The sequence below is a fragment of the Myxine glutinosa genome, chromosome 6 (assembly GCF_964187855.1).
Source record: "Myxine glutinosa chromosome 6, kmMyxGlut1.1, whole genome shotgun sequence".
NCBI lineage: Eukaryota > Metazoa > Chordata > Myxini > Myxiniformes > Myxinidae > Myxine > Myxine glutinosa.
In genome coordinates this window covers 115,668,224-115,690,138 of record NC_136266.1, presented here as the reverse complement: position 1 = coordinate 115,690,138, position 21,915 = coordinate 115,668,224, and the positions used below count along the sequence as shown (strand labels likewise).

General features: G+C 46.2%; 1 protein-coding gene across 5 annotated transcripts in view; it reads right to left on the bottom strand.

Annotated features, from left to right (window-relative positions):
- The window catches only part of LOC137430216 (uncharacterized), an 81,500-nt gene that overhangs the window by 25,290 nt on the left and 34,295 nt on the right, over positions 1–21,915 (bottom strand). For all 5 annotated transcript variants that reach the window (XM_078780423.1, XM_068120906.2, XM_068120907.2 and 2 more), the window contains one exon: positions 21,277–21,375. In XM_078780423.1, the coding sequence (XP_078636549.1) occupies positions 21,277–21,375 (99 nt within the window). The remainder of the gene's footprint in view (positions 1–21,276; positions 21,376–21,915) is intronic.

Genomic DNA, 21,915 nt, shown 5'->3' with positions numbered 1-21,915 from the left:
CAGTCGCCAGTCGTAGAGAGGGAGCCTACACAGAAATCACCAGCCTTGTAAGTCAGTTCAGAGCAATTGGTGCTGCTCCAGACCCAGACATAAAATTTCCAGATGAAGAATCCATGCAGAAGAATCATGCATCCTGGCACAAATCATGTCGTCAGCTTTACAGGGCATCAGCACTTGACCATGCAAAAAAACGTCGCTATGAAGGATTGCCTCCTGCAAGAAAAAGATCCCGGTGGACAAGTGCAGCTGTTAATCATAATCTGTGTCTCTTCTGTGGTGACGAAACAAATGCAGCAGACCATTCTTTCCAGAAGCTTAAACTCACCAAACAGATACATGACAAGGCAGTCGCACTGGGGGAAGAGCGTATCGTGTCACTCCTTGCAGAAGGCAATCTGGTCGCCATTGAAGCCAAGTATCATCGGAATTGTTCCACAGGGGTCACCCGCCGTGGCAATGCGATTTGTAAACAAGACACAGCTAGCGAAAACCTTGAGGCCACAACAGAAAATGAATTCCTCCAATTCATAAAGGAAGAAGTCACTGGAGGTCGTAGAATTTTTGCATTGCAAGATCTGACAGATATGATGACGGAGAGATTAGAACAACATGGAATACAGAAGACAGTGAACCGGACACGCCTAAAGTAAACAGTCCTCGAACACTTCCCCGATTTGACAGAGGAGAAAGGTATCCGAGACCGAGTTTTCATCGTTTGTTCGAAGAAGGCTAGAAAGATCATAACAGATGCAACTCAAACACCAGATGAGGAAGCACGTACATTACTAATGGCAGCATCGATTCTCCGTAAAGCTGTTTTGGACCATGACACTGCATTCAGGTTTGATGGTTCATTTCCCAATGGTTGCGAAGAAAAATCTGTTCCACAACATATGAGGTATTTCTTCCATCAACTCCTCGCAGGACCCAAATCATCGCCAGAACAAGAGAATTCCAGGAAGATCCTCTCTGTGAGTCAGGTGGCCATGCTAAATATGACTTCTCTTTCTGTGAACTTGACTTGTGAGCTTCAACTTGCAGTGTTCCTGGCCCTCAAATTGCATTCCCAAACAAGAAGCAGGAAGTTGGTAGAACTACTACACAAGTATGCTCGAAGCGTGTCATATAAGAAAGTCCTCACCATTGAAGTTAGCTTTGCACAGGCTATTGCAGATCAAACAAGGAACAACGCTGATATAGTCTGTCCTACAAATTTGCGTCAGCACATTTTCACAGCTGCAGCCCTGGATAACTTGGATCACAATCCCAAATCACGCACTGCAAGCTCATCCTTCCATGGAACTGGGATTTCAATTTTTCAGTTTCCTTCATCAAAGAAGCCTGGGTTGGACCAATAATGTCTACGAATCAACTCACAGAAAACAGGAGCAGGCAGCAGTGGACCCATCCTGCCTCGTTCTGATACGTTTGTAACCACCTATGGGTCGAAATCTTGTCACCCAACCTCCGGTAAAAGATGTGCCGCCAGTGGCAACGAGTTCATTCGATGAGAAGAAACAGGGATAACAAGAAGGAACTGTTCTCATTCCTGTCAAAAAAAGATAACAGAAGGACAGTTCCCAGATGACAAGGATGTCTACATCACTACAGGTGATCAAGTCCACCATGTTGGAAACAGTCCACCAATGGATCAATGCAACCACGAGGAAGCTGACACTCGTGTCCTAGTACATCTCCTCCATGCCCTCCAAACATCGTCACTTGGGATGGTTCATACTGGAGACACAGATGTTGTCGTAATCCTTCTGAGTAATTTCCATCACATCAAGGCTCTGAATCCGGCCGCAGAAATCTGGACCTCCTTCAAAGCGGGAAAGACAACCAGAATGAACTCCCTGAACACTATTGCCACAAACCTGGGCACGACAACGTGCAAAGCCATGTCCCTTTTCCACGCATTCACTGGATCAGACAGCATGTCTTCCTTCAAGTTTAAGGGTAAGCGATACTGCTGCAAGTTGATGCACGAAGTTCCATCCCTCATGGAGGAATTTGCAACTATCATTGACACTCCATTCCAAACAAAGCCAAGGCTGAAAGAAGTGGCAACGAAATTTGTCTGTAGGCTGTACTCCAATGAGTCAAACGAGGACAATGATGTTGACCTCGTTCGAATGAGGGTGTTCTCACAGAAGACTAGGGACGTGGAGAGAATTCCACCAACGAGTGATGCTTTGGATCAACATCTCAAAAGGAGTGTCTTCCAAGCAGCATCTGGACAACAGCCCAAAGGTCCATGATGCCTGTCAACAACCCCACTAATCATGGGTGGAAGGAAGAGGACGGCAAGCTGCTTCCCATTTGGACCTCGCTGCCCCTCACCATGGATGTATTCCACCTGGATGTGAAGTGCACTTGCACAAGTACCTGCGCTCTGTGCAAGTGCATGAGGGCAAAGTTGAAGTGCACACGTCTGTGCAAGTGCAAATGCGAGAAATAGCTGGACCAGAACAATTTCCAATACAGACATGTATATATGGTCGATTTGTTAGCCACTTTCTTATTAAAACTATTGTTTAAGGAGTTATTCAAGCAATTGTCTAAGCAGTTACTCACCACCATATTGTGGCATAGTTAAAAGATAAATAAAAATGTCACTATCATTGGGTCCGAGTATAATTGTCCAGTTTATTTTTTTTTAAAACATGTTTCAGCTTACCGGGCCTATGACCCTTGGTCATTTTTGTGGGTATGCGCCGGCCGATACCGGCAAAATTATTGCTTCTATGGGCAATATGCTTGAAATACAAGTTGCTACTCCTGATCCTGAATCCATACATACCTCATATGTTCAGATCGGATCATCCGATCAAAAGTTATAACAGTTTCCATATTTCGCATAGGCCAGTGGGGGGTCGGGAACCCCCCCCCCCCCTCCCCACGTCCCCAGAAGCCCCATTTTTTATCTGAGTGCTTGACACTCGAACCAAAATTGTTCTGTAGGCCTTTACCTTCAAATTGGTACTGAAAACGAAACTTTTGCATCAATTTGAAATGAAAAGAAAAAATTACCCATGCACGCTCCCCCGCTTCCCCCCCCCCCCCGCTAGCCCCGTCAAACCTCCAGTGGAACGCTTTGGGGTCCCAACGGATGTTCTAAGGTAGGTAGAAGGTTTTAAAAATTCCTCAATAAAATTATGATTTTGAAATTAAATCGATATGAACCTGCAGCGAATCGGGAAACCCGATGTGGTGGTGTACCAATATGGCGGCCCGCCATTTGGTCATCCCACTGCACCCACGGAGGTATATAATATGGAGAGCCAATTGGCCACCTCGCAGCATTAGCCGCCGTGAAGCCACCGGAAATAGTCTGGCGGCCATATTGGGAAGCCGATCGTAAGCCTGTCAAAGCAAAGGCGTGGCGCACTGATGATGCAGCTGGAGCGAATTTTAGGACCGCCGACTATTTAATTAATATAGAATACTAATATTTGAACTGATATTCGGGCTCAGAATCCCGTTCTTTAAGGAAATGGTGTTCATTAAGTTTGAAGTTGGTTCTAGACGCATTTTTCCTGTGGAATCCAATGGTTTAGAGCTTGTTTGAAAAAAAAGTGCCCAAAATTACCGCTCGGTGTTCTTTATCGTTCTTCTCATGACCCAATCACCCACTAGTAGGAATAAGAATCCTGACATGTTACACCCCTGTTTAACTCCTGTCTTCACCTTGAACCATTCTGTTGTTTCACCTTGGTCGACGACCGCACATTGAAAGTCTTGGTAAAGGGCTTTTACAAGGTTCACTAATTTTCCAGGTATGCTGTATTTCTTCATTATGACCCAGACTTTCTCTGGGCAAGGAGTCGAAAGCTTTCTAGAAATCTATAAAATTGAGGTACATCGTCGTTTGCCATTCTTTGGCTTGTTCTATAATATTCCTCAATATAAAGATCTGATTTGTTGTCATGTTATATGATGTTACTTAATTCAGTCATTATATTGTAACTAAGATGTGTATGTTTCTATTACCGAGATGTTAGAAACCACGCAGATATAATGATAACCAGAGTTTATTAACGCACAGGTTGTAAACCTGGTGCGTTATAGCGTTTGCCTGGGAATTTCTGTCTCTCCAAAAGTGAAGCTCCAACAGTGTAGACGTTTCTGTCGCTCAGATGTGTAGACAGTTTCTGTCGCTCAGATGTGTAAACATGACGTCATCAAATCTATATTTAGGCTAACCATGGGCTACCCCTTTGGCTGGTACGCGGCCGCTCGCTAGTACATAATATAGGATATATTTGTTATATGTTATGTTATAGGATATATAGGATATATGTTATATGATATAGGATATATATAGGATAGGTTATAGGATATATATGTTATAGGATAGGAATATAGGACCCAAATGACCCAGAGGACCCAAATGACCCAGAGGACCCAAATGACCCAGAGGACCCAAATGACCCAGCGGACCCAAATGACCCAGAGGACCCAAATGACCCAGAGGACCCAAATGACCCAAATGACCCAGAGGACCCAAATGACCCAGAGGACCCAAATGACCCAGAGGACCCAAATGACCCAGAGGACCCAAATGACCCAGAGGACCCAAATGACCCAGAGGACCCAAATGACCCAGAGGACCCAAATGACCCAGAGGACCCAAATGACCCAGAGGACCCAAATGACCCAGAGGACCCAAATGACCCAGAGGACCCAAATGACCCAGAGGACCCAAATGACCCAGAGGACCCAAATGACCCAGAGGACCCAAATGACCCAGAGGACCCAAATGACCCAGAGGACCCAAATGACCCAAATGACCCAGAGGACCCAAATGACCCAAATGACCCAGAGGACCCAAATGACCCAAATGACCCAGAGGACCCAAATGACCCAGAGGACCCAAATGACCCAGAGGACCCAAATGACCCAGAGGACCCAAATGACCCAGAGGACCCAAATGACCCAGAGGACCCAAATGACCCAGAGGACCCAAATGACCCAGAGGACCCAAATGACCCAGAATTTCTGTCTCTCCAAAAGTGAAGCTCCAACAGTGTAGACGTTTCTGTCGCTCAGATGTGTAGACAGTTTCTGTCGCTCAGATGTGTAAACATGACGTCATCAAATCTATATTTAGGCTAACCATGGGCTACCCCTTTGGCTGGTACGCGGCCGCTCGCTAGTACATAATATAGGATATATTTGTTATATGTTATGTTATAGGATATATAGGATATATGTTATATGATATAGGATATATATAGGATAGGTTATAGGATATATATGTTATAGGATAGGAATATAGGACCCAAATGACCCAGAGGACCCAAATGACCCAGAGGACCCAAATGACCCAGAGGACCCAAATGACCCAAATGACCCAAATGACCCAGAGGACCCAAATGACCCAGAGGACCCAAATGACCCAGAGGACCCAAATGACCCAGAGGACCCAAATGACCCAGAGGACCCAAATGACCCAGAGGACCCAAATGACCCAGAGGACCCAAATGACCCAGAGGACCCAAATGACCCAGAATTTCTGTCTCTCCAAAAGTGAAGCTCCAACAGTGTAGACGTTTCTGTCGCTCAGATGTGTAGACAGTTTCTGTCGCTCAGATGTGTAAACATGACGTCATCAAATCTATATTTAGGCTAACCATGGGCTACCCCTTTGGCTGGTACGCGGCCGCTCGCTAGTACATAATATAGGATATATTTGTTATATGTTATGTTATAGGATATATAGGATATATGTTATATGATATAGGATATATATAGGATAGGTTATAGGATATATATGTTATAGGATAGGAATTTTGTACATTTAATAAATTTTTAAGATTACAAAACTATTTGTTTTGTATTTATGGATGTTTAAATCAAAAGAAAAGTACATAATGTGAATACTAGTAGCAATTTTACAAAAACCATGGCATAATTTCAAATCTTGACCCGAGATGATAATTATGCTACATCATAATTTCCATGTGCCAACCTGGGCGGAATCCAAGTGGATTCACTTGTTCTACACTGACATGGGTCAGCAACACATCAACAGTGAGTCAGTCACATAAATGACATGAAACGCTGTCATGTAGTTAACCCACACAATTCACAGTTAACCCACAAAACACACCCACACCATGTAGAGATGAGGTCGCTCTTATATTTCAGCTTGCTCTGGTGTTGCCTCACTGGTGAGCAAACAGGACCAGTTTGCAATATTTTTTCCTGATGCGCTCTTCCTTCATGTCATCATCGAGTGTTCTCACAACATGATGGAAACGTATCTTGCTGTATGATTGTGATACAGAATGTATTAAAGCAAACACATGGTTGCTGTCTGCCTCACAGTCAAACATGTGCCGATCCAAGGAAGCAAATGTAGACCGACCGACCTCAGAAAGGACAGAAGTGGAAATTGCCACTCTTATCCCACTTTCACGAGGCATTTTGCCATTGCTTACAGCCAGGAGCCTCTTGACACAGCGTTCAGTCGCCTCACAGACACGAACAACACTGTGCGAGGGAACTATGAGGCCACCCCTGTTCTTGGTAACAATCAGGCTGTACATTGGTGTGGTTTGCCATTCTTCGTTGTTACTGGTCAATGCAGAAAGACATTGGCTACACTTCAGAGTCTTCCTCACCATCCTCACCACATAGCCGGCAATATAGCCAACACATGACTCTGTAAAGATGGAAAGTTGCTCAAAATTTGGAATATCCGCATAGTCGTGGTCCTCTTTTGCCGGCGATCTCAACTCCAGGTCGTATCGTCTGGCCACCAACATGTCGTGACTCTCGTCAGGCACAGCCTGCTTTGCAACGCACTTGAAGGAAGCCGCATTCAGGATTCTGGTTGAGTCCTGTGCAGAACAGTTCCCACTTGCAGACTTGATGTCATGTCGCATCAAGAGGCGCTTATATGCGGCAACAAACTGCCGGGCCGTTGGGTTATTCCCACTTCCACATGCAATGCGGACCGCTCCAAAGAAAAGTTCAATGTGGTCTTGGCTCATTTTGTACGTGAGCAGGTATCGCAGGGGAGATGAGGCAGGTTTGACATATGTGAAATACAAAATTTTGACACTCTCTATGCAGATCATGAAACCAATGAAGGGGGTTTTCAAACGCGTATTGGTCATAACTTGACCATTCATGTTTTTGATGTTGGACAAGTAACTGTAGGCAGTATCCAGGAATGGCAGGAAAAGTCCTTCTCGTGATGTCATGAGTGGTGCCTTGTAGTTTCGTGCCAATGGATTGCGAGAATTTAGAATGTCAAACAGTTTGTCCAATGTTTCAATGTATTGGCAGGTAGCCTCACTGCCCTGAAATTCTGATAGTTGCAAAGTGTCCCTGCAAAACCGAATTGCATCTGCCACACTAGTGCTCAATGTCTGAGCAGCTGTGTCCACCTTCATGACATTGCTCTTCCACTCGATGTGTTTCCGGGAGAGCTTATTTCCCAGACGCAAGCCTTCCCTCTTCTGCAGATCAAAGAGTGCCTGGATGTATTTCCACGCGATGACTTTTTTGTTGCCATCCTCCATCATTTTCATGGATCCAAGACAGTTTCTTGCAAGTTTAAGCATGTGACATGCATCGAGTACAACACAAATTTTCTTTTCGGGATTTGCTGGGTGGGGAAATGTTGGTTTCACATTCTGCGGCGTGATGTCGGCACCTAGCTCACGTAACATTGTCAAATGAGCGGACGGTCCTTCGCAAGTTAAGGAAACCACCTCTGCACCGATATCATGCAATTTTAGTAGACATTGTGTCACCAAATTCGCCTGTTCCTTCCCCGACAATCCATTTATCATAAAGTATGCTACAGGCACTTTCCAACTGTCATTCAGCTTCCATTCCCCGATTCCGATTCCCCGATCGACGTGGGAGCCCCAGCTCCTTCACTAGCAGACAAGACAGCCGGCTTAACGTTCGCCAGGATGATCAGTCGCCCTGCCCGTGAAATACCAGGATCGGGATTCGTACCAGGACCCTGAACAACTTCCTGCCCTACCTACTGCTACTGCGAAGTGGGAAGGCAATGGCAAACCACCTAGTGCTGTAATTTATACAACCCTCATTTGCAGTTATTGGCATCAGATAGCTAAGGAAAAATAACAACTATTGAACAATAAACTTCCAATTTAGTTGCATGTTCGAGTCCGGTGTATTGTATTACTTGCCCTGATGGATGTGGACGAATGTCACAATCGGCTTCCCAATATGGCCGCCAAGCAACTTCCGCTAGCTTCAGCCGACAGCCGTCATTGGCTCTCCAGTTTATTATATACCTCCGTGACTGCACCTCGCTGGGTTCTTAAGCCGCCATTTTGTTTCGGCCGACTCAAACATGCCTTGCATTGGAAACACGATCGATTATTATTACATAACTGAAGCACATCATCAAAATCTGGATTCTGATATGAGGATTGGATGCTGTAAACTAAATAATTTCCAAATCTGGAGTGAAATCTGACAAAATTAACCATTTCTCCGATTTTATCACCAAGTGTATATATTCATTTATTTAAGCGAGGCTGTGATTCTCATTTTGGGGTTAGTTTTTTTAGTTAATTCTTATTTCTATGGGAACTGCTCGGAGACGCGTTTTATGAATGAAACGTTTTTAGCAGAGAACACTTTTTTCGTAGTTGGGACTGCTGTTACTGTTAAAGTTAATTCTGAAGTTGGAATTTTAAAGATCGGTTCGGATTAAGAGTTTGTGGAGCTTAGCTTATCTCATTGCCGTTTTTAACCATGTGCGGAAATGAAATAAAGGGGTGGAGTTTTTGGGGGTGGTGGGGGTAGGACCAGTTGCAACTGAAAAACCAGAAAGCATCTGAAATTGCAAAGCCCGTCCGCATCGGTTTGTATTCAAACATTCTTCTTCTTCTTAAATATGCTCAAATTAACGAAATTGGTCCCAAAAAAATACAAAATGAAAATTGATGATTTTATGCAGCCTTGAACTTTGAGCTTTATATCTAAAAAACCAATCTGCTTCTACCTTTTGATTGGTGAATAAATGAATTGACCTAATATCCAAACACGCCCACCCACACACTGGGACGCGCACACACACTGGGACGCGCACACACACTGGGACGCGCACACACACTGGGACGCGCACACACACTGGGACGCGCACACACACTGGGACGCGCACACACACTGGGACACGCACACACACTGGGACGCACACAAACAGGGACGCACACACACACATACACGGGGACACACACACGCATACACGGGGACACACACACGCATACACGGGGACACACACACGCATACACGGGGACACACACACGCATACACGGGGACACACACACGCATACACGGGGACACACACACGCATACACGGGGACACACACACGCATACACGGGGACACACACACGCATACACGGGGACACACACACGCATACACGGGGACACCCACACGCATACACGGGGACACACACACGCATACACGGGGACACACACACGCATACACGGGGACACACACACGCATACACGGGGACACACACACGCATACACGGGGACACACACACGCATACACGGGGACACACACACGCATACACGGGGACACACACACGCATACACGGGGACACACACACGCATACACGGGGACACACACACGCATACACGGGGACACACACACGCATACACGGGGACACACACACGCATACACGGGGACACACACACGCATACACGGGGACACACACACGCATACACGGGGACACACACACGCATACACGGGGACACACACACGCATACACGGGGACACACACACGCATACACGGGGACACACACACGCATACACGGGGACACACACACGCATACACGGGGACACACACACGCATACACGGGGACACACACACGCATACACGGGGACACACACACGCATACACGGGGACACACACACGCATACACGGGGACACACACACGCATACACGGGGACACACACACGCATACACGGGGACACACACACGCATACACGGGGACACACACACGCATACACGGGGACACACACACGCATACACGGGGACACACACACGCATACACGGGGACACACACACGCATACACGGGGACACACACACGCATACACGGGGACACACACACGCATACACGGGGACACACACACGCATACACGGGGACACACACACGCATACACGGGGACACACACACGCATACACGGGGACACACACACGCATACACGGGGACACACACACGCATACACGGGGACACACACACGCATACACGGGGACACACACACGCATACACGGGGACACACACACGCATACACGGGGACACACACACGCATACACGGGGACACACACACGCATACACGGGGACACACACACGCATACACGGGGACACACACACGCATACACGGGGACACACACACGCATACACGGGGACACACACACGCATACACGGGGACACACACACGCATACACGGGGACACACACACGCATACACGGGGACACACACACGCATACACGGGGACACACACACGCATACACGGGGACACACACACGCATACACGGGGACACACACACGCATACACGGGGACACACACACGCATACACGGGGACACACACACGCATACACGGGGACACACACACGCATACACGGGGACACACACACGCATACACGGGGACACACACACGCATACACGGGGACACACACACGCATACACGGGGACACACACACGCATACACGGGGACACACACGCATACACGGGGACACACACGCATACACGGGGACACACACGCATACACGGGGACACACACGCATACACGGGGACACACACGCATACACGGGGACACACACGCATACACGGGGACACACACGCATACACGGGGACACACACGCATACACGGGGACACACACGCATACACGGGGACACACACGCATACACGGGGACACACACGCATACACGGGGACACACACGCATACACGGGGACACACACGCATACACGGGGACACACACGCATACACGGGGACACACACGCATACACGGGGACACACACGCATACACGGGGACACACACACATACACGGGGACACACACACATACACGGGGACACACACACATACACGGGGACACACACACATACACGGGGACACACACACATACACGGGGACACACACACATACACGGGGACACACACACACATACACGGGGACACACACACATACACGGGGACACACACACATACACGGGGACACACACACATACACGGGGACACACACACATACACGGGGACACACACACATACACGGGGACACACACACACATACACGGGGACACACACACACATACACGGGGACACACACACACATACACGGGGACACACACACACATACACGGGGACACACACACACATACACGGGGACACACACACACATACACGGGGACACACACACACATACACGGGGACACACACACACATACACGGGGACACACACACACATACACGGGGACACACACACACATACACGGGGACACACACACACATACACGGGGACACACACACACACATACACGGGGACACACACACACATACACGGGGACACACACACACATACACGGGGACACACACACACATACACGGGGACACACACACACATACACGGGGACACACACACACATACACGGGGACACACACACACATACACGGGGACACACACACACATACACGGGGACACACACACACATACACGGGGACACACACACACATACACGGGGACACACACACACATACACGGGGACACACACACACATACACGGGGACACACACACACACATACACGGGGACACACACACACACATACACGGGGACACACACACACACATACACGGGGACACACACACACATACACGGGGACACACACACACATACACGGGGACACACACACACATACACGGGGACACACACACATACACGGGGACACACACACACACATACATGGGGACACACACACACATACATACACGGGGACACACACACACATACACGGGGACACACACACACATTCACGGGGACACACACACACATACACGGGGACACACACACACATACACGGGGACACACACACACATACACGGGGACACACACACACATGGCCGGGGACGGGGACACACATACATGCCCCCTTGTGGCACCGCAACAACATAAAAGTCTTGTTAAAACAATCTTACATCTGTGAAAATTACATGTTCCTTTTGTCTCCGTATTGTACACCGCTCCTTTCCTATGCCACCTCCAGGCATTGCAAATCGTCATTGCCGGGCACCGAAGGGGGCTCGGCAGTGACGCACGCTGAAAGAGAGTACTCAGTTTTCACTCTGGTTTCTTGTTTGTTTTCTTGGTTGTCCGGACGATATCTCAGCCATCCTTTGAGCTAGGAAGCTGAAATTTCGGCACAGTAGTGAGCAAGTCCTTTGTCAAATACGGTATTTTTTGTTTTTTGAATAATCAATTAATTGAGGAGTTATTTAATTATTAGCGTTTAATTAAGTACTTATTTAATTAATTAAATTTCATTTATCTTCTGACCATTATTAACTCAGGCACCTTTTGAGTTAGGAAGCTGATATTTGGACATGCCAATGACCAGGTGATTTGGCTGCAAAGGATATTTTTGATTTATTAATTAATCAATTAATCGATTAATTATTTAATTATTCGATTAATGACAAAAAAATTTTTTTTTTTTAAGTTACAGATTCTGATGAAATAGTGGTAGTTTATGTGTTCTCTGACCAAATTGATTAATAATTTAATTTTTTTATGATTATTATTTATTTATTTTCATTATTAATCATTTATTTATTTTCTTTCTCATTTGGCCAATATCTCAGGCACCTTTTGAGCTGGGAAGCTAATATTTGGACATGAGTGACCAAGTGATGTGGCTATCAAGGATATTTTTGATTTATTGATTAATCATTTCATCTATTAAGTATTTATTGATTAATCGATTAATTATTTATTGAGTAATCAATTAATTATTTAATTTTTTATAAATGACTTATTTAATTAAATTTCTAAAAGATACATCTTCGGATGAAGCACTACTGGTTTAGTTATGCGATTAGCCAATTGATTATGAAAATATTTTGTGATAATCTTTTATTGATTTTAATTATACAATTAATCAATCAATTAGTGTACACCTCTCCCTCCCAATGCAGCCTCAATGAGCTGCACTGCGGTATTGCCGGGCGCCGGAGGCGCCCCGGCAATGCCGCGCTGCAGCATATTTAATTATTTGGCATGGGGCGGTGTACTTTGAATGTATGTGTACTTGTTCCTCATTTAGCTTCTTTTCCCCAAATAGTTTACTTTACCTCATCAATGTTATCCTATTTCCCCTCTTCCATTCAAAAAGATAAAACAAGACAAATTTTTTTCCCCACTCCACAGGTCATTCTATTTGATTTTCCTTCTGCCTCTACTTTCTGTTTGACATTGTTCCTCTGTCATTCAAAGTCCTTTCTTGGCACACATGAACTCTTATCCACTTACAAAGCTTTCATCCGCAGCTTGATGGCGTACTGCTCTCCTGTCTGGGCTGGCGTCCCTGCCTCACACCTTGGTCATCTTGACAACGTGGAGACAAAGTCTTTCAAAATTATTGGAATGTCCCACGGCAAAGCTGAGTTTATGGGCCTCTCATAAACATATTGGTGGTCTCTCTGGCTTCTCGCGCCTTCTAGCGAAGGATTGCAATGATGAAAACTCAGGTTCAATGATGCACTATGTCTTGCACCCTCTACTCTTTCATCCTCCCTTCCCACTATGTCTTGCACCCATCCCCCCACCCCCCTCCAGGTTTCTGCAGGGCTCACACAATCCACGATCAACGCCCTTTTGATGAATCTTACAAAATCCAGAATCACTGTTGAACTCCACTCATTCATTCCACTATTTTCCCACCTGTGAAAACAATTCCACATTCTCTTCAATCACATTCTTCCTTCCAGGTCTTCAAGACAGCTGCTAACCAACATCTCAGATCACCCCCCATCCAAAACAATGATATTTACGAGCTTTTCTAGCCCTGTTAACACTGCCCAAGCCCACCTCTTTCCAAGTTTTCAGTTTTTTCTTCAAGATAATTTGCTGCTGTATCCATCTTATCCAAGTCCATCCCATGTGCCTTCATCCGTGTGCACTTCCTGTGTTTCTCCAAGTCTCCGTGTACTTTTCCCCATTCCTGCCATTGGTGCGATTCCCCCTCTTTTTCTACTGTTCCTGCTGTTATGTTACATTCTGATCCATTCTATGTTCTTGTTCCTCCACGAGCTTTGACATTGCAGACAAAAGTAGTTGACGGGCTCTCTGCCAAAGTGATAGAGGCAGGACGTATGAATTTGGGAAATTGATAGCATCCAATAAGAAGAAAAGTCAAGGAGAAGGCTCGTACAATATTTACTCGAGTTATTCACCATGATGGGGACTTCCGGAGGGGGACTTCCGGTTCCTCGGGCGAGTGAGGCGTGCTTCGAGCTCTCCACGGCATCGAAGTTTGAGTGTTTTCCCATTCTTGTCTTTGTCAAATTTCCACTGGTTATTTTGCTGTGTACGTGTTATTGTGTGTTTCTAGTTGGTGTTGGTTTGTGGTTCGTGCAAACTTGTGTGTAGTTAATCGTTTTCTGGGTCGTACCTCATGCGCGGCCTGGTGACTTGGGGCTTCCCTCCCCCCGTCGGTGTTTTGTCGGTTTGGGTTATTTCCTTCGCTGTATTGCTTGTTTCTTTTATTTTATTTTCTCCCCCTCACCTCACCTCCTGAGACAAAGAATTCTATATTGATTCCTTCTCTCCTCCCGGACACGTGCTTGTTCGCTCTCCTCCTCGTCTCGGCTTGTGCCCCGCCCCCTGTATCTCGTTTTCTTCCGCCTCTGCTCCTTCTTTCTCAAATCCACGTTCTCGCTTGGAGACTTTTCCCGGATTGTTTTTTTCATCGTTCTGTTTGGATATTGTTGGAATATGTTTAAACCGCAGCCGTGATGCTGACGCCCCCCCCCCCCCCCCCCCCCCAGAATTTACATGTTTTAAACGTTTCCCAGTGTGTACCCTGGTCAGAATAGGTACACCGTATCCCTGCGTGTCGTAAGAGACGTGCTGATGGGTTGGCGAGGGTTGGCGTCAGGAAGGGTTGACGTCAGGAAGGGCATCCGGCCATAAAAAACATTGCCTCAAAAAGCGAACCATGACAATCACAAGTACATATGGGCAGGGTGCAGCCCGAAGTGGAGATCGGTTTCTGAGGTTTGGGACATGGAATGTGGGGACAATGACAGGGAGATCAGGTGAAGTGGTGGAAGTATTGGTCAGAAGAAGAGTGGACATATGTTGTGTGCAAGAGACGAGATGGAAGGGAAGTGGTGTGAGAATGGTGAAGGGTAGGCAGGGACAGAAATACAAGTTTGTGTGGCAAGGGTGCCCGGAGGGCGTGAATGGTGTTGGTGTCCTGTTTTCTGAGGAGTTTGTAGACAGTGTGGTGAGTGTGACTAGAGTGAGTGATAGGTTGATGATAGTGAAAATGATGATTGGAAAGCTCTTGGTGCACGTCATCTCGGGATATGCTCCGCAGGTTGGTCGAAGCGATGAAGAGAAGGACAAGTTCTGGTGTGCGATAGAGAAGCTGATGGAAAACGTGAAAGATGAGGAAGTTGTTGTGGTGGGAGGAGACCTGAATGGACATGTGGGAAGGAGTATGGATGGTTTTGAGGGAGTTCATGGGGGTTACGGATATGGTGTGAGAAATGGAGAAGGTGAAAGGATTTTGGAGTTTGCTGATGGAGCTGATTTGTTGATTTGTAATACTCAGTTCCAGAAAGAGGACAATAAGCTTGTTACATACACGTCAGGTGGGTCGACGACAACCGTTGACTACCTGATGGTGCGTCGGCGAGATAGGGGGCACCTCCGGGACACAAAGGTGATCCCGGGGGAGGAGGCTGTTTCACAGCACCACTTGGTTGTCTGCGACATAAGGGTGAAAGGTGCGAGAAGAGCTCGGCGGGTGAAGTACCAACCGAGAATGAAGGTGTGGAGGTTGAAAGAGGTGACAGTAAGGGAGGCATTAAAAGAGAGGCTGAGTAGGGTAGAGGACGATGTGGTTGAGCTTGAAAGTGGTTGGATGTCAATGAAAGCTAGTCTGTTGGGAGCCATTGGTGAGGTATGTGGATGGACAAAAGGACCACCGAGGCACTCGGAAACATGGTGGTGGGATGTTGAGGTTGGAAAGAGGATTGACGAGAAGAGGAAGAAGTTCAAAGAGTGGCAGAAGGCGAAGGGTACGGGAGCAGAAACAGCAGAGCATGAAAGTTATAAGGCAGCCAGGAAGGCTGCAAAGAAAGAGGTAGCAAAGGCACAGGAGGCATGTAGGAAAATGTTCGGAGAACGCTTGGATTCGGAAGAGGGTCAGAAAGCAGTATTCAGGATTGCAAAGCACATAGCGAAAGAGAGGTGTGATATGATGGGGGTGAGTTGCTTGAAGGATGAAGTGGGAAAAATCGTTGTCGACCCAGATGGAATTAAAGGAAGATGGAAAAGATATATGGAAATGCTGTTGAATACAGAGAATGAATGGGATGGCAACATAGAGAGTAACCCAGTTTTAGGACCGGCAGAGAAGATAACTGGAGGTTTGTCAATAAAGTATTGACAATACTCAACAATAAAGTATTGACTTTGGTTTCCATCATGGTGAATACAACAACAACAACAACATGCATTTTAAAGGCCATTTTCCCTACTAGAGCAGGGGTTAGCCTTGCGGTCCCCATGACAATATTCTCCATTTTGCCATATTTTCTGCATCTCTCCTTGTTAACCCCTTGCCCGCATTTCTTCTTTCACCATCTTTAGCCAAGCCTTTCTCGGTCTTCCCCGTCCTCTACTTCCTTCTACATTCATTTCCATCACTCTTCTCAACCAGTCACTTTCATCCTTCCTCAACACATGACCAAACCATCTCAACCTGTTCCTCTTCACAGCATCAATCACAGGCTCTATTCCTATCATCTTTCGCAATTCATCATTTGTCTGCCTCTCTCTCAACGATACTCTGCACATCCGTCGAACCATTCGCATTTCCACCCTTTCCAACCTCTGTTGCTGCTCTACGTTCATTACCCATGTCTCGCTCCCATAAATCAAAACACTTCTCACATATGCAGCATACACCTTTCCCTTCAGCTTCAACGACACTCCCCTCATCATCAGCACGCCACTCAGTTCCCGAAACTTTTTCCATTCACATCTCACTCCAGCAACCGTTGCCGAGTCTGATCCACCTTCTCCATTCAGCATGTCTCCGAGGTAGCAAAATGTTTTCACACCTTCCAGCTTCACGCCGTCTCCAAGATCCAACTCAACATTTCCTCCATCTGCAGCTCCCTCTGTGCACACCTTACATTTGAATGTAGCTGCCACACTGGTTAATGACCCTCTCAGACCACTACATTTTTGATGAACCCACTCAGTGCACATTGTACATTGAATGGAGTTCACTCCGACAACCTTCCTACACACAGCACAGGGCCACTTCCCAGTTCTTTCCACCTCACCACATGCTTTACCACTTGCCATCACCTTCGTCTTTCCGATATTCACCTTCAGACCTTTTGTCTCCATACATTCTTTCCACTTGTTCATCTTTTCCTTCAGTCCATCCATACTTTCCGCAATCAACACCAGATCATCTGCATACAACAACTCCCACGGTAAACCCTCCTTTACGTTCTGAGCCAGCACCTCCATCACAGCTACAAATAGTAGTGGACTTGGTACCGACCCCTGATGCACTCCCACCTTCACCTCAAACTCACCACTGTTCCCGTCCTTCGTCCTTACAGCTGTGCGCGCTCTTTTGTACATTGCCATCACTACTCTGATCAACCATTCCTCCACTCCTAACTTCCTCAATGCCCATGTCAATACATTGCGTGGAACCCTATCGAATGCTTTCTCCAGATCAACAAACCCAAGAAACAACTTCTTCCTCTTCTCCATGTACTTCTCCTGCAACTGCCTCAAAATGAAAAGCGCGTCTGTCGTTCCTCTTCCTGGCATAAATCCAAACTGCATTTCGTCGATCTTCACTTTCTTCCTTATCCTCCTCTCCAACACCCTTTCCAATACCTTCATTCCATGCTCCAATAACTTTATCGCTCGGTACGAGCCACACTCCAGAGGGTCACCTTTCCCCTTGTATAGAGGGACGAGGGTACTCAGTTCCCAATCCACTGGAATGCGGCCTTCTTTCACCACCAGATTACAGATCTCTGTCATTCTCTTCATACCCCAACTTCCTGCTGCCTTCAACATATCTCCCACAACTCCCGTCGGCCCTCCCGCCTTTCTACCCTTCATTGCTTTTATCGCTTCCTCAACTTCCTTCTCAGTTATCTTCTCTGCCGGTCCTAAAACTGGGTTACTCTCCATGTTGCCATCCCATTCATTCTTTGTATTCAACAGCATTTCCATATATCTTTTCCATCTTCCTTTAATTCCATCTGGGTCGTCAACGATTTGTCCCACTTCATCCTTCAAGCAACTCACCCCCATCACATCACACCTCTCTTTCGCTATCTGCTTTGCAATCCTGAATACTGCTTTCTGACCCTCTTCCGAATCCAAGCGTTCTCCGAACATTTTCCTACATGCCTCCTGCGCCTTTACTACCTCTTTCTTTGCAGCCTTCCTGGCTGCCTTATAACTTTCATGCTCTGCTGTTTCTGCTCCCGTACCCTTCGCCTTCTGCCACTCCTTGAACTTCTTCCTCTTCTCGTCAATCCTCTTTCCAACTTCTTCATCCCACCACCATGTTTCCGAGTGCCTCGGTGGTCCTTTTGTCCATCCACATACCTCACCAACGGCTCCCAACAGACTAGCTTTCATTGACATCCAACCACTTTCAAGCTCAACCACATCATCCTCGACCCTACTCAGCCTCTCTTTTAATGCCTCCCTTACTGTCACCACTTTCAACCTCCACACCTTCATTCTCGGTTGGTACTTCACCCGCCGAGCTCTCCTCGCACCTTTCACCCTTTTGTCGCAGACAACCAAGTGGTGCTGTAAAACAGCCTCCTCCCCCGGGATCACCTTTGTGTCCCGGAGGTGCCCCCTATCTCGCCTACGCACCATCAGGTAGTCAACGGTTGTCGTCGACCCACCTGACGTGTATGTAACAAGCTTATTATCCTCTTTCTGGAACTGAGTATTACAAATCAACAAATCAGCTCCATCAGCAAACTCCAAAATCCTTTCACCTTCTCCATTTCTCACACCATATCCGTAACCCCCCATGAACACCCTCAAAACCATCCATACTCCTTCCCACATGTCCATTTAGGTCTCCTCCTACCACAACAACTTCCTAATCTTTCACGTTTTCCATCAGCTTCTCTATCGCACACCAGAACTTGTCCTTCTCTTCATCGCTTCGACCAACCTGCGGAGCATATCCCGAGATGACGTTCACCAAGAGCTTTCCAATCATCATTTTCACCATCATCAACCTATCACTCACTCTTGTCACACTCACGACACCGTCTACAAACTCCTCAGAAAACAGGACACCAACACCATTCACGCCCTCCAGGCACCCTTGCCACATAAACTTGTATTTCTGTCCCTGCCTACCCTTCACCATTCTCACACCACTTCCCTTCCATCTCGTCTCTTGCACACAACATATGTCCACTCTTCTTCTGACCAATACTTCCACCACTTCTCCTGATCTCCCCAGGTCATTGTCCCTACATTCCATGTCCCAAACCTCAGAAACCGATCTCCACTTCGGGCTGTACCCTGCCCATATGTAGTTGTAATTGTCATGGTTCTCTTTTTGAGGCAATGTTTTTATGGCTGGATGCCCTTACTGACGCCAACTGTCTTGGTCCTCTCTTACGACACGCAGGGATACGGTGTACCTATTCTAATCCAGGGTACACACTGGGAAACGTTTAAAACATGGAAATTCTGGGGGGGGGGGGGGGGGGGCGGCGTCAGCATCATGGCTGCGGTTTAAACATATTGAAATAATATTTAAACAAAACCATGAAAAACAATCTGGGAAAAGTCTCTAAGTGAGAACGTGGATTTGAGAAAGCAGGAGCAGAGGTGGAAGAAAAACGAGATATAGGGGGCGGGGCACAAGTCGAGACGAGGGGGAGAGCGAACAAGCACGTGTCCGGGAGGAGAGAAAGAATTAATATAGAATTTTTTTTTTGTTTGTTTATTTGTTTGTTCGACTCTAGTTATGATCTGCAACATTATTTTCAAAGGGCACTTGACCTTTGCCCTGTTCAACTGAAATTTAATCAGTTCATCTTTATATTACAGTCCATAGGTTTGTCAAGTATGGTTGAAATCTCTTCAGTGGTTCATAAGTTATTGCAGTAATACAGATTTCCAATGAAAGGGCGCTTGATCTTTTACCTTTGACCTTTTGAACCCAAAATTTACCTCGTTAATCTTTGTATCACTGTACATAGTTATGCCAAGTTTGGTCAAAATCCCTTCAGCGGTTCACCAGTTATTGCAGTAACGAAAATATGCTACTTTCAGCTAAACGTCACATTACCTTTGAGCCTTTTAACCCAAAATATAATCGATTCTTCGTTTCATCATAATACACCTTTGTACTAAGTTTTGTAAAAAAAAAAAAAAATTCCTTCAGTCATTCACAAGTTGGCGCAGTAACAAATTGATCATGTATGGACAACCTTAAAAAAAAATTGAGAGGCCCAGGCATAAAAATGTTATGTGCTGTTTCCTTGATTGATGTTCAGCATTTCGAGAAAGAGTACAGACAATCCCAACCATAGGTTGGAGGGATGAGATTTTTCCTTAATTGTCTCGCTAACAGCGGAGAGAAGAGAGGCATCAAGATACCGGCACCCCGGGTGCTCCAGGAAGTTACTTCAACACCCTCCACCTTCCCCCATCCACCCCCCCCCCCCTCTCCCCCCCAAGGTCACCAGCTGTATTTCTCTGACATTTCAAAAACATCAAGTCAATGTTGTCTAATGTCTGTGTCTGCATGCATGTGTGAATGACTTGTGCAACATGTCCTCCATGAGCCTTTGATCCTGAGTAAACAACAACAACAACAACAACAACAACAACAACAGCATGAACCAGGGAGGCAAGTTATTTCCCCTCTCGAACCAGTCAGCAGAAGTTTTACTGCACTTCCAGTTACAATACCATAGTGTATAATAAAAGTGATGTGCTGGATCCTTCACTCACTTTTAGAAGATGTATTTCATGCTCGGGCAAATTCAACTCCAGGAAACGTTGCAACAACTGCTTTTTCCAGCCTTCAAATTGGCAGCTCGGGCTGCAAAACTGAAAAGCATCATCATCAGTGATTGAGAGCAGAAGAAAACATTAGTTATTTTTCCAGAGGCCCAGGTTTGAAGTTTGATACAAAAGATGGTCTTCAAACGAGCCTGCAGAGAAGCCATCGTTATCTAAAATGTCAAACCTCGACTTTCACCTTCCAAACAAATATACTGTATTCTTTTGATAGCATTTTTTCATGGGCCATATTGATGAGCACCAACTCTAGGTGAAAAAAAAATATTTAATAATGATAAAATAAAATAATATAATAAAATAAAATAATAATAATAATAATAAATAAATAAAAATATATATTATTAAAAAAAAAAAAAAAAAAAATCTTCAGCACTCTCGTATGTAAAGGGGCTGGGCAATATTGATCTTTTTGCAGGTCGATTATCGTCCCTCCAAATGTCGACGATCTAGCGATACGTCAACATTGCAATCATCTATGCCAACGAAGAGCGGCGGCGATAACTGGCACTTGGGGAGTACATACTATCGATGTTTATATTACCCTACCGAGAACAGCACTCAGTAGAG